The sequence below is a fragment of the Physcomitrium patens genome, chromosome 18 (assembly GCF_059467195.1).
Source record: "Physcomitrium patens ecotype Gransden chromosome 18, ASM5946719v1, whole genome shotgun sequence".
NCBI lineage: Eukaryota > Viridiplantae > Streptophyta > Bryopsida > Funariales > Funariaceae > Physcomitrium > Physcomitrium patens.
The window spans coordinates 7,717,308-7,744,413 of NC_143427.1; the positions used below are offsets into that span (position 1 = coordinate 7,717,308).

Here is a 27,106-nt window from a genome sequence, read left to right on the forward strand (position 1 = left end):
TTCTGTACATTTAGTACGAGAGCCAGGCATTTAGAATGTCTAGATCAATGTTTGAATCAATGTGTCAAATATGGAATTTCTTTAAATTCAAAAAAATACCAATTTGGTGTGCCTTCTGATAAACTGTTGGATCATATAGTTTTGATGGCAGGCATTGCTATAGATCCAAATAAAATAAAGATTATAGTAGAATTAAAGCAACTAGACACTATTACGGGTGTTCGAGCATTTGTCAGCCATGTCAGTTATTATCGGTGATTTATCTATCTATTCGTAGTTATATGCCTTCTTTTGACAAATCTCTTGAAGAAACCACCAACTGATGGGACTAGTCCATTTTGGACAAAAGAATGTACAATTGCATTTGAAACATTGAAACAAAAATTGGTTTTAGCACCAATATTGGTGGCACCTTGTTGGACAAAACCATTCCAAGTTTATGTGGATGCATCTAATATTGCGATTGGTTTCGTACTAAGCCAAAAAGATGACCGGGGTATTGATCATCCTATTTATTATGCAAGTCGTCAATTAGTAGCAGCTGAAAGAAATTATACAACAACCAAAAGAGAAGCATTGGGAATGATTTATTTCGTACAAAAGTTTTGACATTATCTTCTTGGTTATAAATTTGTTTTCCATGTCAACCATGATGCTTTAAAATATATGATTAATAAGCCTCAATTGAGTGGTCGTATTGCACGATGGATTTTACTCTTGTATGAATTTGACTTTACTATTCAGGTAAGACCAAGAAAATCACATTCCAATGCGGACCATTTATCTCGGTTATCCAATATATTGGATAATGAATCCATTAACGATGCACTACTCGATGCGAAACTATTTGTGATAGATGTAATTACTTCGGAATATAGTGAAATAATTTAATACTTGACATTTCAAACCTTTCCATTCAATTTCAATGAAAAGCTTAAATGATGCTTAATATTAAAATATGCATCTTATACGATGACTTGTGAAGCTTTATATAAACAAGGCAAGGATGGAGTTTTGCGACACTATATTTATCAAATTGAAGTGCATCTTATATTGGAAGGTTGCCACTTAGACAGTTGTGGTGGACATTTTGCGGGGATAGGACGGCTTGTAAAGCTTTACAGGCTGGTTATTGGTGGGTAATATTGTTTGCAGATGCCTACCAATTCATCCGTCAATAAGACCCATATCAAAGAACAGGTCGACCTACTAGAACTTCAGCAATGCCATTGATACCAATTCTGGCTCAAGCGCCTTTTGAAAAATGAGGAATTGATTTTGTGGGACCAATTACACCAAGTTCAAGAAATGGACAAAATCGGTATATACTAGTAGCAACGGATAACGTAACAAAATGGGCTAAAGCAGTAGCTATGAAAATCGATAGTGAAAGTATAGTAGCAATCTTTTTGTATGTAAATATTATTACACGATTTGGTTATTGTTCTTGTTCTTGTTGCGTTCAAGTTTTAGTAGGCCAAAGCAATTGAACTAATAGATGTCGATTCGAACAAGGAGAAAGACTGATTATATGAATTGGATTTGTTAGTGTCACAATTGACTGTATTCAAGCTATCTAAAATCAAATCCATCCTTGCCTTGTTTATATAAAGCTTCACAAGTCATCGTATAAGATGCATATTTTAATATTAAGCATCATTTAAGCTTTTCATTGAAATTGAATGGAAAGGTTTGAAATGTCAAGTATTAAATTATTTCACTATATTCCGAAGTAATTACATCTATCACAAATAGTTTCGCATCGAGTAGTGCATCGTTAATGGATTCATTATCCAATATATTGGATAACCGAGATAAATGGTCCGCATTGGAATGTGATTTTCTTGGTCTTACCTGAATAGTAAAGTCAAATTCATACAAGAGTAAAATCCATCGTGCAATACGACCACTCAATTGAGGCTTATTAATCATATATTTTAAAGCATCATGGTTGACATGGAAAACAAATTTATAACCAAGAAGATAATGTCAAAACTTTTGTACGAAATAAATCATTCCCAATGCTTCTCTTTTGGTTGTTGTATAATTTCTTTCAGCTGCTACTAATTGACGACTTGCATAATAAATAGGATGATCAATACCCCGGTCATCTTTTTGGCTTAGTACGAAACCAATCGCAATATTAGATGCATCCACATAAACTTGGAATGGTTTTGTCCAACAAGGTGCCACCAATATTGGTGCTAAAACCAATTTTTGTTTCAATGTTTCAAATGCAATTGTACATTCTTTTGTCCAAAATGGACTAGTCCCATCAGTTGGTGGTTTCTTCAAGAGATTTGTCAAAAGAAGGCATATAACTACGAATAGATAGATAAATCACCGATAATAACTGACATGGCTGACAAATGCTCGAACACCCGTAATAGTGTCTAGTTGCTTTAATTCTACTATAATCTTTATTTTATTTGGATCTATAGCAATGCCTGCCATCAAAACTATATGATCCAACAGTTTATCAGAAGGCACACCAAATTGGTATTTTTTTGAATTTAAAGAAATTCCATATTTGACACATTGATTCAAACATTGATCTAGACATTCTAAATGCCTGGCTCTCGTACTAAATGTACAGAAATCATCTAGAAATATTTTCATTGAAATTCCTAGATAATCTTGGAATGCTTGCATCATTATCCTTTGAAATGTAGCTGGTGCATTACAAAGCCTAAACGGCATAACCTTATAGGCAAAGGTCCCCCAATCCGTAGTAAAAGTAATTTTTAATTGGTCTTCTTTTGTAATCTTAACTTGATTATAACCAGAGAATCCATCAAGAAATGAATAACATTCATGTCCGGCGATAACATCCAATATACTATCCGTGAATGGTAAAGGAAAATAATCCTTCTTGGTAGCCACATTTAATTTTTGGAAATCTTAACAAATGCAAACTTTTCCATTATTTTTCGATACCATAACAATTGCTGAAATCCATTCACTAAAAGGAATCGAATAGATAAATCCAACCTCCAAGAGTTTATCCAATTCTTCTTTTACAATAAGTGAGTATTTTGGATTAAGTCAATGTTGTCTTTGGCATACTGGTGTAGCGTTCTCCTCCAATATAATTTGATGCTCACAAACTTGAGTTGGAATTCCTTTCAAATCCGCATACGACCATGCTAAAGCAATTTTATGCATTAAAAAGTAATCCACCTAAATTTCTTTTTCCTTGCCTTTTATACCGTCGCAAATCTGAATGATTTGGAGAGCCTTCTCTATACCTAAATTAATTGGTTGACATCGTGGAATTTTAGGAATCCTTAGACTGATATTTTGCTCAATTTTAGAATCTTTTATAAAATCCGATACATGAGAACTTTCCAACTCTAGTTCCATAGTACTAACGTGATTAACATCCTGTCTATTCATCGAATATATAATCATATGATCAGAATCATCAATAACATCTGGAGGAACTAAGTACTTTCCCGGTCCCCTACACTGGTAGTTCATTCTAATGTGCTCGACAACTTACCTTATATCAGCATAAATTAGATCAAGTACACCAATTTCTTCTTCTATAGAGTTATCTTCATAATCCGACGTGAATTTTGAACTGGCAACTTCAGTTTCTCCGTAATATTGGACAGGATATATTTGAAGCACAATTTTATTATTATCTTTTTCAATTGTCAATGTACCATGGCCCCAATCATTTTGAGCTTTAGCTTGATACAACCAAGATCGCCCTAATAAAATTGGGTATGAAAATATAGAGCATTGCAATTGAAAAATAATATAATCAATTTTGTAGGTAATCTCCAAAATTACTATATCAATACTTCATAAAATATCCATAGGTTTAACTCGACTGGAGTCAGCCATTCTGAAAACTACTGTAGTAGACAATAAGTGATCTAAACCTAGTTCCTCTATTGTAGCAATATTTATAAGATTTACATTAGATCCTCCGTCTTCTTACACTCTCGATAATAACACTCCATCAATTGAGACATCAATCGTAGGTGCACCTTGATCGGGATTCAAACTTACTTCTCAGATTTCTTTATTTCAAGATCTACGACAAATTAATGAAGAATTCAAGATAGTTTGGCACTCAGGTGCTATCGCCAATAGTTGCTTCATAGAGATCGTGGACTGTATGGTATGCAAATCTTTTAGAATATCATAAGGTTCTATATTAGTGATAATTTTCAATGTCTGTTTCTTCTTTCTAGTCCTTGGCACCGATGCAAGTAAATTAGATTTCTCTATATTAGAAATTGATAAAGCTATTGGAACTGAGTTTGACAGAGCCTGTAAAATTGGTTCTTTTAATAGGTAAGATTGTTCTCTCAATTAGACTGATATTGGTTCCTTGAAATTCATGCCTCTTAGAGGATCTTTCAATAGAAAAGATGTTTCCCAAACTATGTAGAGAACGGAACAGCTTGACACAGAATCAAAGCCTCTGTAATTGGTACCTCATTAGGATGCACAACCGATTTTGGTCTTATACTGAGTAAAAGGCCCATGTTAGGACCTGGATTTGATGTCCTCGTAATTGAGTTCAATTGATCCTTCGCTTCAGGATCATCCAAATGTTGAATTGGTCCTTTCTTCTTTTGCTGACTTTTTGTAAGGACAGCTTGGACTACTTCTATTCGATGAATTGATAATCTTGAGGACCTTGATTTATCTCTTTTATTTTTCCTTGGCTTTGGATCTATAGATCTTGATTATTGAAATTGAATGGAGCATTATATTGTTGATAAGTATGTCCCAATTGCTTGCAATTCGTACATACTAGTACATAATCGTCACTGGCTCTGGAATTAGGACATTCACTAGCATAATGACCAATTTGACTGCAACGGAAACAATGAAGTGGTCTTTTTGTACCTCCATTTGGCATATTGGGTGTCTCCACCAGTATATACCTACTAGGCTTATTCCATATAGGGTTAGAAAATGATCCTAATTGTCTCGTTTGTACGGAGGGTACTTGGTTCAATGACACTGATGGAGCATATTGTTGATACCTCTACTGCTCTTTCTCATATTTCTAAGGGTTTGATGCAGACCTCTAATTAAAATTGGAACTTTGAAAATTATTGAATGTTCAATTTTGTCGATTAGATTGATTTCCATTCCATCCATATGTATTTTTCATTTGAACTTGATTGACTTTCCATTGAGTCAGTAGGATCATGGTCTGATTACTAAATTATTGTTGCCTTTGTAAATGCCAATAGTTTTAGGTAGGGTGCTTTCTTCTATAAAATATATACTGAACACCTATTTGTCTGGGTGTTTGACATTCCGTATCAAAATGACCTTGTCCCTTACAATTATTACACCATACATTAGGTCTCATATTAGAAGGCTTATGTCGTTTCTCCTTGTCTTTAGCCAAATTCATGGCCAATTCTTCCATTTTCTTTGTTGGATTTAATAACAAGGCTTCATTTGGATCTTTAACAGTCGCATTTGTGAACAACTTTGATTGTTGATAGGTTGGTGATGTAAAATAAGGTGTCATCATTATTGGCGCTATTGCTTGGAGTGGTGTAGCATTGATTGGTTGTTGCAACATAACATTCTTCACATTGGAGGTAGCCATTTGTAGATAATTATCCATCGATACATTTCTCAGTTGTATTTGTTGGCTTCCTGAACTTGGAATCATCGCAGCCCCTACTGTTAACAATTGATCATAATGACATTCTTTCTACACCTTTGCTCGTGCTAACGATGCCTCTACTATAGCTGGTCGAGCCTCTTTTACAAATATTTTTAATTCTGGTGGATGCAAATCGTTAATTAATATCGACAATATAAATGCATCTGGCATTTGATTATTTGATCATTTACGAAATATATCCGCAATCCGTTCATAATGGGACTCTATGGATTGCTTGTTGATTATATCTTTGATAATCGTCTTCCCCATGATTATCACTCATAATCTTTCTCTCTTCTTTACAAAATCAATACTGCCTTGAATTATAACTCACATATATGTAATCCTAAAACTGGTTCTTCTCACATTCTCATTCAACATATAATTCCATCTTCCATATAATCAATTTCTAACATTTCATATTTTTATCATTTCCCCGACAGCGGTGCCAAAATGTTGTTCTCGTTGTGTTCCAACTTCAGTAGACCAAAGCAATTGAATTAATAGAGGTGGATTCGAACATGGGAAAAGATTGGTTATATGAATTGGGTCTATTAGTGTCATAATTGACTGTATTCTGGCTATCTGAAATCAAATATCAAACTACAAAACACTGAGGCTTACTACTTCCATCTTAATTCAACCCATCATCCATTCTACGAATATCAATTCAACAATATTTCTCTCAATGACCATTCTTCATAAGCAAATAATAAAGAAAACAAAGAGGTAGTACCAAGCTTATATCGACTTACAACTCTCATAATCTGGCCCTCGGCTTATGACTCTCAATCTGGCTCTTAGCTTACGACTCTTAGTTTGGCTCTCGGCTTACAACTCTCAATCTGGCTCTCATCGCTCTTTCCTCAACCTATTTATCCTACCAAAAAGATGATCCGTCGACCAACGGATTCCAAAGGTTATAACCCTTTGAATTCTTAACCATTTGTTCCACTAACAACCTACTGTTACCAACTAAACTGCCTAACCATCAGTCTAATTCTGAAGGTTGTCAATAACCAACGAGTAACTTACCACAAAGTTTATTTACCTATTCTACAATAATTGAGAATAATAAATATGTCTTCAAAATTATTGCACAAAATATTCTCTTTCACTTGATGTATTTTTATTTTTTATTCTTCTATTTGATACTTGAAATGATAGTATCTTGGATTTTTAGCTTAGCTAAGACTTTAAAAAAATTAATCTTATGCTTATTACTTGTTCAAAACTCATACCTAATAGAAAAAAAATTATAATTAATAAATATAGATTTATTTATTCATTATTTATGGATCAATCACTTATAAAGATAGCTTTTGTCTCCTCCTAAGATTGATAGCAATGCAAAGATAAGATATACATTCATTACATTGCTTTCAACTTTTCTTAATAATACTCTTAATTGTTTAGGTACTATGCTCTTCATTTTTGTTTTATATTTGGCATGGTTCAGAAGCTAATTCAAGTAGGAATTCTAACTGGTGTTTAAGAGGATGTAAGAATGAAAAAATCAAAATTAAAAATCTATCTTGAATAGTACAAATCCTAGTAGTTATTTTTTTGCAATTAAGAAGAATTTTTTTAAGTGGATTTGGTAATGTAAACTTGATCAAGACTACAAAAAAAATGGTTTAAATAATTAAATATCCATTAGAATTTATTTTGAATTTTTTTTTAATTAAATTTTAAAACATAATAATACATGTTTGCTCAAACAATTTGAAATCAATTCTTTTTGTTTGAAATAAAATAACCCCATAACATTAAATAAACAAACAAACAAGCTTTACATATATGTATTTATACAATTTTTTTAAGAATAGAGATAAAGTTTGTATCTGGAATCTTAAAATTACAATGCAATACAAATACATAAGATTACATTTGAAGCAACATCCTTAATGTTATTATGAGAATGAAAAACACGTTATCAAATTCATATCTTACAGTAATTAAGGCCAAGATTAGCCAATCCTGATTTTTATTTTTTCAATAAAGATACATATGTTTGTTCATAATCTAATAATATTATTGTCTGCAAATCAAATGTTTTACACAATACCTATCAGCATTTCAATCTCATTTATGAATATAAAATTTTGAAGAAACAAAATTCAGGATCGTAGATGATTTCAAGATATTGAACATGATTTTTCTCAAGGTGACTTTTTATATGTGTTGTGGTTGCTTTAATCCTCAAATCAGTTTTTTATAAAATAGTTCTTAAATCAAAATTTTCAATTTTAATACAATATTTGTATTTTTTATAAGTTGTTCAACAGATCTTAAAACAAAATGCAACATTTACATCTGTTGAGGCAAAATGGCGGTAAAATCTTTCAATAAACGAAATTGTATGTTACTAGGTTTTAAAAATTAGTAATGATTTCAAAAATCATCACAATGCTGCAATACAAGCTAATTCGGTATCACAATATAATTTACCTGCAGTATCTATTTTATGTATAATTGTTAGATTTCATTGAATCAGATTCATCCACTGTAGGATACGGCAATATTTCATCAATCATATCATTGGAAATTTATAACCTAAAAAATACCTTAATGTAAGCAATACATATCAAAAATATTCCGAGTTCTTGCATTTATAGACTGAAAACCATGTAAACTGAAAGAGTATTTTACTTATTAAATATGTTTTGAGCATCATATAGATATATGAATATGTATATATACATACATACATACATACACTAATAAAAGTTGATGTGCCAATTGTGAACGAACACCATCTAAAAGGCAAAGAATAATCGTCAGCAGCCACTCCCGAGCTAGCAATGCTTAAAGGAAGACTTATAGCTCTCGTTCAAGAGCCTGATGAAGGTGACAAGCTCAACCTTGGTGTTATGAAAGAGCTTACAGGCAATGACCAACATAGCATCACGAGGACAAAAAGGGAGCAATCCGTGTATTCCGAAAAGAAGGTCTCCATCGCAAGTCCTTGTTAGATTCACTATCAGAAAATTCTCAAATCTCACGGACGCAAATTCGATACAAGAAAATTCATTATTTAAACCAACTCAAGACTAAAAGATATGGCATTAACTTGCAATAGCAGTAGCTGCTTCTGCTGGTACTGTACTACCCTGTGTCGCCAACACATTCATGTTCGCAGTATTGGCCTCCTCAATGAGTGCGTATAAAGTCCTCAACGCATCCTTCCTGTTCTCCTCTCTCAAATCAAACCTACACAAACAAAGAAAAAAAAAAAACAAAAACAAAAACAAAAACAAAAAAAAAACAAATTAACCCCAAGTAGCTAAAATCTTTTCTTTTTTAAAAACTAACGTGTTCAAAAATGAATCTATGCGTCTGCGAATATCAAATCCAACTGCATCATTTCAAGCCGTCTTTTAATTCAATAGGGCTAATTATACGCCAAGAGTGCAAAAGCGTCCATTTTAGAAAAAGGATGTGCTCGGGAAGTAATTACCTTTCACAAGTGATGGTCAACTCGTCGTTATTAGGGTTGTATCGCTTGCCGACAATTAGTAGCATCCTTTCCTTTGCTTTTGGGGTAAGCTGCAACTCTTTCAAATAGACAGCTAGCTTCACTTTCCGGTTAGCAGGGTGCCATGCATCACCGCCAGGTCCCAATACTACTCGAGTTGTCCACCGCAAAATAGGACCTTCACCTGGTGGATCTATGTTTGGAGACTCCCCTTTGGCATACAGGTCCTTATCTGAATCCAGAAGCAAACATTTTAACACCTTTCTAAGTTACACAGATGCAGCAAACGTAAGGAACATTCTGTACTAATGAGAACCACAAGCTTGTCAATATTCGATGTAAATGATAGAAGAAATCTTTTAGCATCAGGAACTTTATACATGCTCTCTCGCAGTCTTCTAAAATAATGTTGGAAACAATTCTGACTATTTATGAAAAGATATTTAAGTCCATAAACGTTGCTTGAAGAGTAGCATCCTAAGCATAAGCTTGGTTGTCAATGCTTTAAGTATCTTGATGCACAAAGATACCACACACCAAGCACTATTCTAACGTACTGTGAGAAAATTTATGATCAACAGATAGTCAAGAGATACTCGATCTAACTTGTTATCATCTTCGGGCTTGTTCCGCATGAACTTGGTAAGAGGCAAACAACCCGAGAAAGAGAGGAACAAGAACCAAACCTGGAAAAATGGAGTCAAGGGTTGGCTGACCCAGCCATTTGTCGACGATACCACGAGTGTTGTATAAATGGGTGATACCTTCCTCCAGAGGCACCATGTCTAATTCATCTTCAAAGGTTTTATCATATGTTCCAAAACGTTCTTTCCTGCTCATTTTCTTTCGCCTTGGTGGCTTCTCGCCATCTTTGCGTGGTTCCCCTGAATAGAATTCCGCACAAAAACTTAAGAATATGAATCATCGCTTCTACAACGTGACCCGCTAAGGACTACAAGTAGCAACATTCGATATGGTAACATCGATAGGAACGCATTTAGTCATGTACTTACATCACAGCGCAAAGGCGATTGTCAGCAAAAATTCCAAGTATACATCGCTCAATTAGAAGGGAACCTACAATAAAGTACTGTTTCGCTAACTCCCAGCCGTGCAATACCAACACAGATTTAACAAGGGTGTAAAAAGATGAACCCTGATACTTCTGCAGTTCTACAGCGTCAAAATTGAAGGAATATGTCGCCTGCTTGCGGCTACTAGAACGAAAGAGGGAGTAAACCAACGACATTCCAGCCTGAAAACTTCTGCGCGTGAATGCCACTTCGTACCAGGGAGTCCGAAACATTAAAAACTAATATCAAAATTGCAGGAAATGACCAGAAGTTGAGAGACATTTGGGGTAGCATAGTCTGGGAAATACCGTCAGAGGAGGTACTGAATGGGCTGAGAGAAAGATCGCTGCGATTCCACAACGGCAATGAACACGAGTATGACGGTGATGACCTGGTGCTCCCACGAGATAAACCTAAAACTTGTTCTACCTGCTTCCAGGGAACCCATCGAGCTCTTTGCATTTTTTCCGCTTCTACTTAAAACCTCACCTCTTAAGCCTACAAAAAACGCTCCCCACTTGCGCCCTTCCCAGTAGCGAAAACTCCAAGTGCAATTCCTCCCCCCTTTTTATTCACAGCCCCATTCCTGCTGCAATCAATCGAAAACCAATAGATATTACTGGCGATCCCTCTACCTCCAGGCCCTTAAACCCTACCTTGGAAGCGAACCCTCACGGCCAATTACATCGTAACATGCAAACAAACAATTCTAGACTCGATGGCGCTTGTAAATCCCAAACCCTAGAGAACAAAGACAATTAAAAGACTATTTTTAGATGGCGAGATGGTGTTCCTATAGAAGGCCTCCCATGGGGAACTTTATTGGAACGGGTCTGAAAGGTGCAGGGTTGGTTTTTGCAAACCCTATATGGCTCTGTAACAAACACTACGGGTGCCGAGTGTCGACTTCGAGACTGGAGTAAGACGTTCAATTATCCCTGCCCATCTCGAAAAGGTTTCTGGAAGGACACGTTGGCAAGATGGATGTTGGGACCCACCTTCAGGTTTGTAACCCTCTGAACTTCTATGCTGAATTGTTTGGTCACGACGAGTTACAGTTTAGGTCTGTGCTGTCAATTATATGAGTGTGCTGGCTGTTTGTTGCATCTTTTAATCACAGATTGAGGATTGAGCTCAGCAAAGTATTCGATCCTAGGTCTTTTTCTGATTGCGTACATGTTACATTCTCTCGTGTCTTCGGTGTTGAAGGTGACGATGGAATTCTGAATTTCATTTGCATTGGTTTTAAAGATATCACTTGGTTTGTCTTTACAGCTCTGCAGCAGATTGTCGTAGATTTCAACAATGGTTTGCATGCAGTTTAATCTCGTAATCGGGCAAAATTGTCTACTAGGTTATGCAGTAACTCTTTTTCGGAACGAGACGATAATTTTAGTTCTAGCTTCGTGTTCATTATTTTTAAAACAATGTCAGGTGTGAAAGCTGTCGCTGCATTTGAAAATTGATAAACAGTACAGATCACAATCATCGAGTACGCAAATAGCATCTAACAATCGATTTTCCACCATTCTGTAGACGATAATATCAGTGTCAGAAATCTTCAACTGAAGCTCTTATGAACGAATTGGCATGCTTTTGCGACGCATTGCTCCCTCCGGTTGACAGTCAAGTTCATTACCACAGATGGACGACGGCTTAGTCTACGAGGATGATGGACTTCCGAATAAGGGTGATGGAAGCGCACATCATCAGTGGCCAAAGAACAGGATTTTCGATGGTAAGATGCGAAACCAGTGTTGGCAGAAGGCGGACGTAGTGCCGGGGCGGCATCCCGAACGATGGAGGAAAGACGTAGCAGGGAATATTGTGTGCCGGAGACTCACTCGTTGTGAAGGCTGCCTTTGTTATGAGTATGATCACGTCCGCCCCTTCTCTAAAGGTATTCCTTCACTTTCTGCGCAAGCCGAAGCATCATCCGTCGAATCGCCACTCTCCTCTCCCTTCAGTTGTCTTTTAGTTCTAAAAGATGGGATAAGATAACCTTGAGCAGTTACTCTTTCTAGTTATTTGTCTGCTGTTGATGTTCTGCAAGTGGTTATACCATGTACTGTATCGCACTACTGTTGTTTTTTGGAGCCGTTAGATGAAGCGGGTCTTTATTATACCTAATCTTGGAAACCGTGGGAAATACCATGCCTGGAATCTCAGAGCTTGCCAGTAAGCATTTCCTGTTGTTGGTTATCATTCTTTAGTTCATAAATCGTCTAAACTTCCCCGAAGCTTGTATGTTAAAAAATTTAGCCACTTTGGATGTGTTCAGGTGGACAAACGACAGTCGATAATTGTCAAATATTGCAATCCCGTGTCAACAGGATGAAGAGCAACCGAAGTGATTTGGCTAGCGATGACCTGAAACAGTTCTCCTGCGATTTGAAGTTTACAGGTAACTTATACAGACGTCAAACCTGCCTACGTTTTTTTATGCAGTCTTTTCTTCAAGTGATGGATAGTTTTATTGAATTTACTTTCGTTCTGTATTTCTAAGTAGCATGCTACTCCTGTTTTTTGGTCATCAGAGTTATTGTCCATTGTAATAAATCACTTCATTTCCAGTTGGGTAAAATTGGTCTTCGTTTAGTTCATCAGATTATGACCCTCGTTGAATGAGAAGTGGAGCATTTGCAAAGAAGCCGTGAACAGATTTAAGAAAAGATAACTGTTATAACATTGATGAATATGAAGCACTCCAACTTTACTGTTAGTGAAGAAACTTTACGAGAAGGTTGTGGCATGTTACTACCAGGTTCATGTACTTCGAAAAATTCAGGCTGCCCGTGATGTCAATGAATACTGGCACTCACAAGAGCGGTGTCACGTTTATTGCCGTCTGGTGTTGCTGCAATCTGTTAATTATCGAGGACATGATGTAGGAGTTGCCTTGAGACTCTTTGAGACACTGATCTGGTGTGGGCGGTGGCAGATAAGGAACTTGATTTGATAGAGATGGGTGTGTATGGGAACGTTATACGGCCAGGCCTTCAATGCAAATGCAAGAGTGTAGCGGAGACTCTAGGGACTGCTCTGAGCAAGCAGAAGGGACCTGAAATGTCATCCTGTAAGCTTCCTCACAGTTCTGCATCGTAACCCTATTCATGGAATCCTCCACGCCAGCATTGCTTGGTCTGATTTAAGCCTTGCAATTGGTCCCCAGCATGACTATCAATAATTCATTTTCTGCAAGCATGCCCTTACCAGTTAGATTTCTTCAACGAAGCTTTGGGTTAATTAGGTCACAAACTGAGAGATAGAAGAATGATTCTCCTTCAGGTTAGCCCAAATTTAGAATATCAACGTACTCTACCTATCAATTATTCTGGAATTTACTTACCGTTGCATCCAGCAAGTTTTTAAGTCTCATTGGTTACCACCTAATGCCTGCTAGAGTGTGGCCAGTATCTGGCAAGATGTTTTAGGTGTTTGACATTGTATGCACAAACTAATGAATGTTAATGTGCTTTTTTAAAATGATGTCTTTAATGTCTGAAGAGTATTGTTTAATGATGGCTTTCCTAATTTGCATCGTGCTGAAGTAATGATATGACTTATATGTGGACGATAGTCATCGAAATGGTTTCCAGCAGGTAACTGCTCCCGCATTGAAGAGTAATTGGTTTTGGATGCACGTTCGTTCTTGTCCTGCAGGAATTTCAGATAGTGTTTGCAACACTCTTCCAAGTCGTTCCTATCAATACGGCATCCTGTTCTCTCCACTATTACGTAATGGTCACAATCCCATAAGGTTGCTAGAAAAAGAAATCGGTAACTATTTTACTGAAATTTTAAAATTATGCAGAAAAAAAAGGTTCCTCACTACATTTATTTCATTTGGTGCGAGGTTCAGCGATATGAAACATGAAAAAGAATCCTCCGTTACGGTTAGGAAATTGTACTGCCCTTACAAAGGATGTGATATAGGCAATATGCATTACAATGACATATTGCCATTGACTTATATTAAGCCATTAGTCTTGAATTATAATAAGTTGTGCATGGAATATTTTTAAACAAAAATTGTGTAAAATATTTTGCATGAATGAGCTTACATTGAGTTATGTGAAAGCAAATGGACTTACATTTTTGAAGAAAACAAATTTTGGTTAACATTTTTTTGCATTTACTTTATTCTATGGATATATATATATATATATATATATATATATACTTTTTAAAAGAATATTAATATTTTCATTAGATTACCAACATCCAAATATATGTACAATATAAACTTACATTTATAATAAATTTGTGATTTTTTTTATCTTCTAATAGATATATATATATATATATATATATAAGTTTATTTTTTTTACAAAATCTTATCAATATTTTAAATTTTGTATAACTAGAACTTATAAGTTTGGAAAATAAATAATTTCAAGAAATGACTTATTGATTGTAAGTTACTTATTTTTTACTTTTTATGTGAATTTAGACCTAAGCATTCTATAAGTAAAGAAATTTAAATCTAAATATCAAATTGACACAATTTTCTAACCAAGTTATTTGAGGCATTTTTTTTAAAAAAATATGAAAAGATATGTCAACAAATTTTTATGATAAATTAGAAAGAAAAAATTACTAGTCTTAATTCTAATACTTCTCTTTAAATTTTTTTTAAAATATTAAAAAATTCTTATGAGAATCTAGAACTTTATAGAAGATTCTAAAAAGATCCAAAATTCTACATGTACAACAAAGCTTAGAATCTTTAACTCAACACTGTTCTTTTATAAAATAATTCTAAATATATATTGTAATGTGATTATCTAAGTGTACGTTATTTATGAATAAGTTATAGTGATTACATATGTTTTAAACTCCAAGTCTTTTATTTTTATTGGCATTTTTTGAGATTTCAAAAAACAAAACAGCTAAACATTACCAATTTTAAGAAGTTTAGAAGAGGGCACAATTTCAATTAATACCATTGAATTTTGGTATATTAGACTAGGTAATTCACATCAAGTACTTTAGCAAAAAAAAAAACTACTTTAGGTAATACATTACTTTTATCACATTCAAAAAACTGACCTTATTTTAAAAATTACTAAAGGTTTCTACTGCTGATAATGGTTCCTTAAATCAAACATATTCAAAGACTTTGATTTACCAGCACATTCTAGAATGTAATATTTATATGGATACTGTACTACTTCAAACTTTATAATTCTCATCGTATTGATCCAAATTCCGCCAAAGACATATATATATATATATACATATATATATATGTTTATATATCAGTCCATTGCACATACCTGCAAATTTCACTATGATACTAAATATAATTATATTAAAATTGAATGTGAGGAGTTTAACCTCAAATTATCAAATTAATTCATCTTGTATGTTAACCACACAACCATCACATATCTCACAAGTAAATCTGAAACAATTGACCAAACACCCACTTGACTACTCATCAGTTTAAAATCAAACTCTCCGATTGCTGACAAGCCTTAAAAAAGACCAAATACAACGAATGCTTCATCTTCAAGTTCACTACCTTCATCTCCTATGTTAATTGAATAATTTCTCGCTTTTCGTCCATGCTCCAAGTCATGAAGCATTACAACGCAGAGATACCCCAATCTAGGTACTAGTCTCCACACACAGAAATTGGTAAAAGCCCTTGCTTTGGTACAACCTCAGAGGCTCATTTTTTTTAAAAAAAATAATCATTCTAACCCTCAAATTGCCTTGTTAGGATCCGTTTATCAGGGCTTGAGCATGTTTCTACTAGTCCAGACAAGAGCAGACGAGATGGGTCCACATTTGCACAGCATCATGATAAAGTCGAAGTGGAGAGGGTACAAATGAAACTGGTTGAAGGAATATGCAATTCGGATGATTCTATGAGTGATGTTATTCAGAAAACTGGGGTCTTGGCCTGCCTCGGAGGTTGCCGCAACCTGAACTGGTCAGTAGATGGGAGGCCTGGTCAAATGCAGCTTCACTCCAACTCTTTCTTTTGTGCATCGGGTGGTGCGAATTCGAACAGACTGCAACGCTGTGAATCGAAGACAACAACTTGCCGCTGGATTGCTTCTGCACAATCTGCAAGTCTACATGTCTAACTTGTTTTGAATTAATGCTAGAGTCTTGGCAGATGTTTGAAGCTGCTCCTTCTCTTCGTCTGTCAAGGGACTGTCCAGGACGCTGACGATCCCCGCACGCCCAATCACGGCCGGCAAGCTCAAGCAAACTTCATCTTCAATGCCATGGAAGCCTTGAGAACACACTGATACAGGATGGATCCGTCGCTGGTTGCGCAATACGCTCTTTACTAGGCTTGCAACGGAGTACCCGATCGCCCAGGATGTGTAGCCTTTCAGTTTGATCACTTCATAAGCGCCGTCTACTACCATCCGGTGGAGTTCGGCGAGGGTGTCGGGGCTGTAGTCGATGTGCTTCTGCTTCAAGTAGGAGATGATCGGCACGCCGCCCACGCTTACACTGGACCAAAGAGGGACGGAGCTGTCACCGTGCTCTCCCACTATGTAGCCGTGTACATTCTGGGCATTGACGTCCAGGTGGTCAGCTAGCAACCAACGGAAGCGAGACGAGTCGAGGTTTGTGCCGGCGCCGATGACGCGGTTGGGAGGAAGGCCCGATAACTTGTAAGCGACATAGGTGAGAGCGTCGACGGGGTTGGAGATGACGAGGAGGATGGTGTTGGGGCTATGCTTCATCAACTCGGGGATGATCTTTTTGAACAAGGAGACGTTCTTCTCCACGAGTGCGAGGCGTGATTGTCCCTCCTGCTGCCTGGCGCCTGCGGTCACTATGCAGATATCGGAGTCTGCGGTGACCCTGTAATCTGTGTCAGCCAGAATTTTTGCCCTGGGTAGAAAAGCTGCGGCATGCTGGAGGTCGAGCATCTCGCCCTTGAGCTTCTCCTCCACCACATCCACAAGCGCAAGCTCATCGCACAATTCTTGGGTTAGAATAGTTTGCGCGCACGCCATGCCCACGTTCCCAACTCCCACGACCGTGACTTTGTGCGTCCTCTTCCCTTCCTCAGATACGCTGGACCCAGGGATTGGCCTGAACAATTTGTTGACTACTTTTTCAGCCATTTCGAATGCCGATCCGGGCGCATGTGTGGCCGCCTCCGCCCGCCAGTCGAACACGATCTTGGGCTTCGTGGTCTGCCCTGTTGTTGTCATGTCTCGTCGAACGAATGACCCCTTCGACAGCGGTCGACAAAAGAAAGTGCTCGGCACCCCAGACCTGAAAACGCTACTCTGGATTCTCCTACTGGTTCTCGCTGTTACTGTCGGCGCTACTGGGAAATGGCTACACTGGAATGTTTGAACTGTGTCTCTCGTCGATATTGCAAAACTCATAGCTAAAATGTATTCTTATCAGTTATCAACCCAGAAATGCTTTTGATAAAATCTAGCAATTATCTAGCAATTACCTGGGCATAATGAGAGAGAGAGAGAGAGAGAGAGAGAGTTGACGTGAGCTCATTATAGCAAGCAATGCATGCATGCGGCGATCACGTTGGAATGGAATACGCAGCAAAAGCGAAGCTACGACCGGGTGGAGGAATCAATGTAGCGGGCGGAGCCAGGGCGAGCCTCGTCACTACGTGTCGCAGAAACCGCTCTATTCAATCGACTGGATCCGCCATTTTGGGCCGTCGGATCGCAGCTGCCTCTTAGATGCGATATCAACCGTTGATCATATTTCTGAGAACGGAGTTACGGAACGTAGGGGAACTAAGGGGCGGGCAGGTTGGGAACTCAGAAGCCATTCCTGATTGGGCCCCCACTGATCCACATCGACATACATGGGTGCTGAATTTTGTTTAGGGGCTGCCTCGCTATCCCACTTTTCAACCATCCCTCTTGCTTCAAACAATTCTCTTTAAAAGTATTTATTTACAGTGTAGCCCTGAGGAGGGGGGTGATGCAGATGCCCTTACTGCTTACTTGGATGACTCTTTCCTTTTACTTTTTGTGTGGCCAAGCTGGGCATGGCATTGAATGTCCTTTCTCATTGTATATATATATATATATATATACATATATATATATATATATATATATATATATAGAGAGAGAGAGAGAGAGAGAGAGAGAATAAAAATTTACAAGCTTAATTAACTATCTAACATGACATCTTAATTTTATATAATTATGTTTTTTTCTTAGAAATAAAGTTTACTATGTGTAAGGTTTATCTTGCCTTAAAATACCTCATTTGTATACTCTTATACAAAATCGATTTAATAATGTAATTATTTATGGTAGAAAAAAGTAAAAAAGAGTTTTATTGAACGCTTTATATATATATCCATACATATGTATATACATATAACCCAAAACTAAGGTTTTTTGTGCAGTACTATAGTTTTAGAACTATTATTTTAAATTAAAATTTATTTTTTCATAAAACTAAAATCCGTTATTTTTTTTATTGAAATAACACATGTTATTTAATTTAAAAAATTATCTAAATAATCATGTTGAATTTTTTTTTCCTTTTTTTTTTATCATTATATTGTATGTTAATTCAATGTAAAATTTTCAATTTAGTTTTATGAAATATATATATTTTATAATATAGTTCATAAAAAATTCTAATACTACCTATTTTTTTTATGAGTTTCTAGAATTTTTCTTGAAAACAAAAGTATCATGTACATCGAGTACAACAACAAAACAAATAAACAAAAACAAAAAAACAAAAAAAAAAAAAAAAAAAAAAAAAGTTTGAAGCAAGAGGGATGGTTGAAAAGTGGGATAGAGAGGCAGCCCCTGAACAAAATTCAACACCCATAAATGTCAATGTGGATCAGTGTGGGCACAATTAGGAATGGCTTCTGAGTTCCCAACCTCCCTGCGCACCCCTGAGTTCCCAAGTTGGCTACTTCCATTGAAGTCCTTGAAAACAAATTCTTAGACCATGCAATCGTCAATAAGTTGTAGGAACAAATCTAGCACTTTTGTTATCAAAATCTAATAGATATCTAGAATTTTTTGGACTACATTAAGGAGTAGGTCATTGCCTATATTCGAAATGTTAATAATGTCATTGAAAACCATCTTCTAGCTGACAACTTGGTTCAAGAGTAAAATGTAGAAGAGGTAGACAATAGCAAGGAAGTGCTCAAAGTTACAATAGCAGATGCACTTAAATTAATCCAAGCACTTGAGATGTTTTGGTTATAGCAAGAGGATGGTTTTAGCAATTTATTACAGCACTTAAAAAGATGAAAGATAAAGAGAGTATAGTCATGACCAACCAAATGGTTCAAAAGGATATTTGTTAATTCCTTTCCCTACCCAGATTTTAGATTTGGTAATGTTTCATAGATTTTGATGTTAATTTCACAAAAAAAATTATTATTTATGTTTTTATAAAATATTGGAGATTTGATTATCATATCATAATATTTTTTTTTGAAATTTATGATTTTAATCATAGGTCTAATGTTCAAACAAACAAATTTTATGATTTTAAACAACATGATTTTGTACAAGTTCTATGGTATTTTATAAGCAGTTCATTGCTAAAAGTATTTTTTTTAAATATATAATTTTCTTAACATTTTTATAAAAACATGCGATTTTAATTTTTATATACATACTTGCTATACAAAGATGCATAGTTCAATGTACAATTATATTTGTATAAATTTTATATAATAATAGATAAGAATATTTATTATATAAAATATAATAATATTTAATGAATATATATATATATATTACGCTTTTATTATATTTTATATAATAAATGCATAATATAAATATTCAATAAAAAGTGAAATATAAATTTTATAAAAATAATAAAAAAATATATTTTAAAAGATATAATAATTATATTTTATAAAAATTATTTAAATTATATTAAACTTTTTAAATTTTTTTAAAATTATTTTTTTTTAAATTATTTAAATTGGTTGGAGATGATGTGATTTAAGATAAAATAAAATAAAGATAAAGATAAAATAATTTTTTTATAATATAAATATAAATATAAATTATTTATATTTTATTTATATAATATTTTGTATAGTTTTTTTATAAAAAATTATAATTTAAAAGAATAAAAATTATTTGTAGCTATAAATGTAGAAGTTTGTATGTGAAGTTATCTACAATTATGATACATATGCAAGAGGTAAGATTTAAAGGCATTAACCTTACAAATTATTTTAATCACTTCATATTCCAAAAAATATATATATCTTTATGAAATAAATAAATAAATAAATGTATTTATATACTTATATCTTTTAATCTATAAGACAAAAGTTCAATTTTGGTGATTATAAATGATACATTTTATTTGGTACAAAAAGGTTTTTTTATGGTTTAAAAAAAAAATTAAACTATTTTCATAGTATTTACCATATTCACAAGAAAACTTATGAAACTAAAGGGCATTTTATACCTAGAAGCCCACTCTAAAAAGCCCAAATTCAAAAGCTTTACAAATGTTTCTTAATTGGTGAAGAAATTCCCTCCTTTACAAGCCTTGTCCTTCAGATATAGTATAAAGTCAAAAGAGAGCATAAAATGGACCAAATTATTTTTTATTACAAGTCTAAATATGTTAGTCATATCTTGATTTAAACAATTTTAAAAAATATCAAAAATTTTGTTTTTAATTTATTTAGAAGTATTTTAAGCATTTTATGACACACATTCTTGGTATTCTTCAAAAACCTCCTCTTTGAGATAGACCCAATGAAAATTCCAAAAAAAGACATTGTATATGCCATGTAGAAAGAAAATGCATTCCACCTCATTTTTTTCTTCTTCAAACTTCCGGACTTATTTTTCTAAATAAAAAAATAAAACTTAAAAAGAAGCTTATCAATTTCAACCAATCAAAACATTTAAAAATTAAAGCCTCTCACGCTGTGCTGCACTGAGTGCTTGCTGGGTCCACAACTCAGAAGTTGTGCTCTAAATAATTTGGGTGTTTCTCGTGGGCAGTGAGAGAGGGTGTGGCCAGTTACCCCAGAGTTTGTCAGTCCCAACTCGTGGACTTGTACTCGGGTACCAGGAATCAGTAGCTGGGTGAAGCAGTTGGTGTTTATTTCTTAACCATGGAGGAGTTGTGGCTGAGTTGGGAGGCCACACAACGCCTACAGATCGGACACATTCAGTGACAACAATACTGACTTGACTCGTTTCATTTATCCTTCAACTCCAGTTGATGCTCATGTAACGTTTTCTAGTTGCAAGGAAGCTCAAGGCTACCGACATCGGAGAGTTTCACAGTGGACGTGCAGAGTGTGATGAAGTGAAACTCGGTGGTGGCATAGCTGTGGCTCTTCTTCGGTTCTCTCTCTCTCTGAACCGTACCCGTTTGCAAGTAGTGTCAGGAATCGTAGGAAATCTTGGAGGGATGGGATTCATGTCACAGGCGGCTGGTTATTTGATTTTGACATCTGGGTCTTGTGATTCAAGAGGTCTGCACCAAAGAATGCCCAAGAAAGGGAAGTTTTGGGATCGTTGCAGGCTTTTCATCACTTCTGATTGTGGAGAGTACGAGGATATTTTGCTACCATTTCGATTGTGGTACATTGTGTCGTTCTCACATCTCGTAGCCTGGAATTAGAAAGCGTGACTCAAGCACAAGATCTCTTGCTGGATTCCCCAAGTAGAAACGAATGTTATTCCGGTGGTGTGCAGTGTATAGTTGCTGACCTAAGTTTTCGTAGCGCCTTTGCCCACTCTCGCGAGTCCATAGAATCAGTTGGTTGTTTTGTCTTCAAATGACATTTGGATCCGCCCATTGATTTGTCATTGTTTTCCTTGTATCTGAGATTAAGTGAATATTACTTTTATTAGATAATCGTGGGAGAGTCATGAACTTAATGCCTGTCGTTTATTGCTTGGTTTCATTGCTGTAAAGCTGGGTAAAGAGATAAGCAAGTACCCATTCAGTGCTTGAGATTTAGCACCTCTGAAGCAATAATCTCCTCTCGACAGTGAGATTATGATTTACAAATGGGTAGCGCACACCTACCGAGATCTGAAAGAACTGCAACCATGCCCATGTTGGTGGAAAAGGGCAAAAAAATCAATTCACAAAATATATTCACGATGCTTTTCACCCTTGGACAGTGCTTATCGCAACAAACACAAAATATCTTGAAGAACAGGAAATTTGCCCATTCTGAAGATAACTCAACAAGGGCAAGAAGTTGAGTGCACAGAAGCGAATTTGAACTGTTTGTGATGTCCCAGCTAAGCGACTTTAAAATAGTTGTATTCTTCAAGGATGAAACACAGTAACTAGCTGCCGGGTGGAAACATTTGCCATGGTTACCTCTGCACCATCTGGCCAGACGATTTGCAAGTTGACAGGTCCAGCCAAAGAACCCAAGCCGAAATGTGCCACCGGCTGCAAAATGAAGAAAGCCTTGTCAGATTTATCAATTTACTTCGAAGCTACTAATAACATCAAAAGCCACCACTGGTGACGATTGACATAATACTATTTCGAGTGATACTTTCAATTTTGGTGAATACCCACTTAAAACAAAGACTACTGTTCAAGCAGGATTTTATGAAAAAAACCGCTTTTAAAAATTGAATTAAATCTTTTTAAAAACAGGGCAAACATGGTGAGACAAACTTACTTCCATGCAACACAAGTAGCCGCTGTTTGTGTTTATGGACGGAACAATCACCACCAAACCAAGCTCAATTAGTACTCATAAAATTTAAACAAAATAGAAAAAACCAAGGGAAATAGTTCAATAAGTTAGTCTGTGCGCTAGTCTGTTTCCTGAAGGTGTGAGGTATTTCGTCAGAGTGTCAGCTAGCATGATAGTCTCAGATCAGGCAAATTGACACAGACCTAGTTACAAATGAACAATGGGAACCTGTAGTTCATAGCTAGACCTTTCAACTTATTTTCAATGGCAGAACGTCCAGCCATACAATGGAAACACACCCTCACATTAGACCAAGTTAGAGTGAATACAACAAAGAAAAAAATTAATCAATTTCCATCAGCACCACTGACTAAAGGTCTTAAAGCATTGATACGCACCTTCCTGCATCAATGGCTCGCTTCTGCACTCGGCCAGATTCATCAACAAGCCTTACGGTCGCTCCTCTTGCAGGTGCACCCTGTTGCACGTAGAACGAGACCAAGTATGATTCAGCACAGTCGTGACATTCATTTCAAAGTTTAACAAGACCTGAATTCGAACCTTGTTACACAAAATTAGGAACTTGTACATAACCATACTTTTCCCCTAAAACTACGACTTATAGCTAACAGCACAGATCTGACTTCGCAGTTGAAATCCACCTGTTTTGTGAGGGGCTTCACACGCATCCAAGCATTGTCATTCTCTGGAGATCGATAGAGAGAAAGAGGTTGCGCGCGGAGTTCTCCATGCGAACTGCAAAAACGTTTTTTCCCATTTCAACTGGAAGGTCCTCTTTGAATTAAACAATAATTCTAAATCCTTCAAATCCGTGAAAATCAACATAAATATAAGTGGCTTCGGTGAATGTGAAAAGATGGTTGCAGGCGACTCACATAAGTAGCTCCAACCGACCGTCACCGTCAAAATCTGCTACCGCAGCCCCTGTTCCCAATCCTTTTGGCTCACTAGCGTCACCAATGTCGCACTCAACCCAATTGCCTGCACCGCTCTGAGTAAATATACAAATCACCCCACAGACGTCAGACATCTACCAATCAAAGGAGAAACTTCAGATAAATAGTTTTGTTCACTGTCGGAAGCTGCCTTGATCGCAAGCTGCTTCTCCATTACCTTCCAGGGATTTACGCATGACCACACAATCATGGGGCATTCGGGAAAAATCTCTTTAGGATGAACAAAAGAACACCTGTCTAAACAAGCGGTTGGCATCGCCAATATTGTTGAAGAAAAGTTCCTCGTAGCCATCGTTATCGAAGTCAGCAGCAATGACGGTACGTATCGCAGAGGGTCGAGCCATTGCTGGTGGAGCCACGTCCTTAAAGCCTCCAACATCACCGTCTTTGAATCCCAGTGCTTTTGCGCCTCCTATTGGTCCAGGTCCAGATACGGAAAATAGCCTGTGAGACCCCTGGGATTGATTCCAACATTCGAATTAGCTAAAAAATCATGATCACGTGTACAAGTACAAAGTCGTCTCCAAGTCTTGCTCTATTTTTGGATGCAGAGGGAATAGCTAAATTGAAAGCTCGGTAGCCTGATACGACATATATTTCAAACACAGCCATAAACATCATGCACTTCGGTTGAATGAGATACACCTGCCAGTTCCCACACGCCAGTCCTAATTGACCATCGCCCATAGCATCAACTACTGCAACGCCTCGACAATTTTCTAATGCGTCCATCAGCCTGCACCAAATGCCATGTGATGAGTTAGGTGCAAGTGCGATTTGATCTTGGTTCACACAAAATCATCAGACGAATCCCTTAGCAACAGAATGTTACCCATATGCAGAGGCGCACTCAACAAATCGCCCACTGTCATCTCCTTTGTTGATGAATAAAAAGTTTGGACCCCCCTATGTCATGTCATCACGAACAAGAATGAATAAATGTGAGTCAGTTAGACACGAAAAAAATTGATAATCATGGAAGACAGTAGCTCTCTGCAAGACAAGACAAGATAAGACATGACGTCATTCAACAAGCTGGCAACCTCACAAGTAATTAAATATGTACCTCGTTGCCAGCAAAGATATCCATTGACGAATGTGAAATCAGAGGTAAAGATACAAGCGCTCTCCCACCAGTTGGGTACGTCGCCAGCCCTACTTCTGAAGCAACATCGGCTACAAAGCCTTCTTCAGTCATCTCAAACATCTGTTCTACATTCATAACGTATTTCCGTGCCACCCGAAATACAAAACCCGATGAGTTACAAGCAACGAAAATTTTCTACTCAGAATATATGTATATCATAGTTCAAGACTAGACCTCTCGCAAGATGATTCTCGCTTGCAGACATGAGTAAGAAATAATATACCTTCATCAAACCCCCATAATTTGCTACGAAGAATGAGTACCTGCAATCAGCTTTTCTCTATCAGCCTCACGCCAAAAGAAGCGGGTGCCATTGTACGAACAAACCGAAAACCGGTACCATCCAGCTAAAGAGTAAATTATAAAAAAACCGATCGACAAGAGGATGGAGACTATACCATGACTTGTGAGAGGAAACATGGCATTCAAAAGGCTAGAGAAAAAGGTAAATATGGCCACTCACTTTCCATTGCCAAGGCGATCTACGGCACACACAGATCGCCCAGCACACATGTTCGATTCGTCCATGTTTCTAGGTAGAGAGAAGAGATCTACCCATCTGCCAACCAATCCCATCCCCTATGATTGACACTTCCTTGAAACCTTGACCCTAACCTAGTTGATGGTAGTTGAATCAAAGAGAAGCTTGCTTGAATGTACAATTTAGCAAGTCTACGTGGAATTGCACTCACTGTTCACTCTGAGAATCAAACAAGCGATCTGTGACCTTCTTGCGCCCGAGAAATGTGTCCGTGTTTAGGACATATAACTGCAACACACGCATGATTGTCACCAGATTGCTAAGTTGCAAAGAAGGTGAAGCATGCCAAGTGAGAATCATTTCTGGTTAATAAACATGGTTATAACATAATACAAGAAGGCAAATTACCAATTGATGTGCTATAAAATAACCTAAGTTGCCAGGAATTTGTAAGGAAAAGATGATGTAAACCTCTTCACGACCATCGGCATCAAAATCCGCGGCAGCCACACCAATGGACTTGGTTTCTGGATCTTCGAGAGGAGTCCCAACAGCAATGTCCACCAATTCGTTGCCATTCCACTATTTCCAATATTGTTCAAGGGCAGTGTTAGGTCTAATGTACACTTGGAAATAAAGAGAACGGAACCATAGTGAGCTGTGCTCTCTCTTATTTCTGAATTCAAATCTAGTACTTAAGGCTGGTGAAGCAAGATCATAGGAAAAGCGCATGAGATATTCACACCTTCAATACTTGATTCTGAAACCCAAAGCCACAGACAAAAAGCTCAAACTCGCCATCTCCATCGAGATCGGAGACGCACACGCCGTAATTCAACTGTCCAAAATGTCAACTCTACGCGAGATCAGAGAAAGGTAATTGAGACGAAAATATCCATCAAGAATTTGCTACATAGACATTATACACAATCAAGACCACTGGTAATCAATCATGTCCGCAACCAACAGATTTTCCTGACAGGCTACACACGGGCATGCGAAAGAAGAACCACTCCCACAAGGACACTCTATCCTACAAATTTCGCAATAATTCCAGATAATTGTACCCCATAGATCATCGGAACTCAGTGTTATTTCTCTCTATCATAAACACCCGAGTACCCGGAGAAGGAAGAAAAACAAAAATAAAGTCACCAAAATAAAATCAAAAGAGAAACAGCGATACCCGCGGAGGATTCACGGCAATCAAATGTGAGGCGTCCTTGAACATGGCTTGCTTCACTGCTTGCTGTCCACCCGATTCTGTGCTCACGCTCTGCATTCCTTCACTACTACAAACTAACCGAGCAGCTCCACCTCTCCAAGACGGTCTGATACTTCGAGAGATACCCACTGCCACAATCCCCCAGGCCTTTCAAAATCCTCAAAGACAAAAGCCAACCCAACTTTCAACTGCAAAACCACCCAACCCAAAATTGACTGCGAACCTCACATCTTGACAGTTTTAAACTAGGAGCTAACGTGGAGAAAAAGGGAGAGAGAGAGGGAGGAGGAGGAGGTGCGAGAGGGGATGAGAGAGTGTTCACATGCAGCAGTGGCAAAGGTCCAGGACCGAAGAAGCGTGGAGGAGAGTGCCATGGCCAAGCTAATGGAGCTGCAACAGCAGTTGCAAAGTGGCAACCCAGCA

General features: G+C 36.8%; 4 protein-coding genes across 10 annotated transcripts; 1 reads left to right on the forward strand and 3 right to left on the reverse strand.

The window, feature by feature from the left end:
• Positions 1-8,564: 8,564 nt before the first annotated feature.
• Positions 8,565-10,890, reverse strand: LOC112295473 (uncharacterized). The gene is made up of 4 exons (XM_024547132.3): positions 10,510-10,890; positions 9,815-10,012; positions 9,111-9,360; positions 8,565-8,863 (listed from the first exon to the last, which is right to left on the reverse strand). Exons 1-4 carry the CDS (start codon positions 10,661-10,663, stop codon positions 8,719-8,721), a joined length of 747 nt encoding a protein of 248 aa, XP_024402900.1. The 5' UTR covers positions 10,664-10,890; the 3' UTR covers positions 8,565-8,718.
• Positions 10,891-11,050: 160 nt separating this feature from the next.
• On the forward strand, positions 11,051-14,174 carry LOC112295474 (uncharacterized). Of its 7 annotated transcripts, none has more exons than XM_073540764.2 (5): positions 11,249-11,410; positions 11,846-12,101; positions 12,483-12,605; positions 13,143-13,277; positions 13,865-14,006. In XM_073540764.2, coding segments are annotated over exons 1-5 (549 nt in total). In that variant the 5' UTR covers positions 11,249-11,377; the 3' UTR covers positions 13,867-14,006. The 7 variants fall into 7 exon arrangements, with proteins under 7 accessions (XP_024402902.1, XP_024402904.1, XP_073396865.1 ...); XM_090244167.1 differs by having other exon boundaries at positions 11,268-11,410; positions 11,738-12,101; positions 13,865-14,174; XM_024547134.3 differs by lacking the exons at positions 11,249-11,410; positions 13,865-14,006 and adding an exon at positions 11,051-11,205 and having other exon boundaries at positions 13,143-13,561.
• A 1,663-nt stretch (positions 14,175-15,837) lies between these two features.
• LOC112295180 (L-lactate dehydrogenase B) lies at positions 15,838-17,586 on the reverse strand. Its single transcript, XM_024546405.3, has one exon. It carries the CDS (start codon positions 17,569-17,571, stop codon positions 16,288-16,290), a length of 1,284 nt encoding a protein of 427 aa, XP_024402173.1. The 5' UTR covers positions 17,572-17,586; the 3' UTR covers positions 15,838-16,287.
• Positions 17,587-22,255: 4,669 nt separating this feature from the next.
• Positions 22,256-27,090, reverse strand: LOC112295612 (uncharacterized). Its single transcript, XM_024547421.3, has 16 exons — positions 27,006-27,090; positions 26,645-26,811; positions 26,204-26,296; positions 25,930-26,040; positions 25,670-25,746; positions 25,441-25,536; positions 25,201-25,240; positions 24,897-25,037; positions 24,663-24,736; positions 24,476-24,566; positions 24,064-24,285; positions 23,750-23,865; positions 23,516-23,609; positions 23,252-23,331; positions 22,836-22,857; positions 22,256-22,597 (listed from the first exon to the last, which is right to left on the reverse strand). The coding sequence occupies exons 1-16, from the start codon at positions 27,055-27,057 to the stop codon at positions 22,469-22,471; spliced, it is 1,605 nt and encodes a 534-aa protein (XP_024403189.3). The 5' UTR covers positions 27,058-27,090; the 3' UTR covers positions 22,256-22,468.
• Between the last annotated feature and the right edge of the window lie 16 nt (positions 27,091-27,106).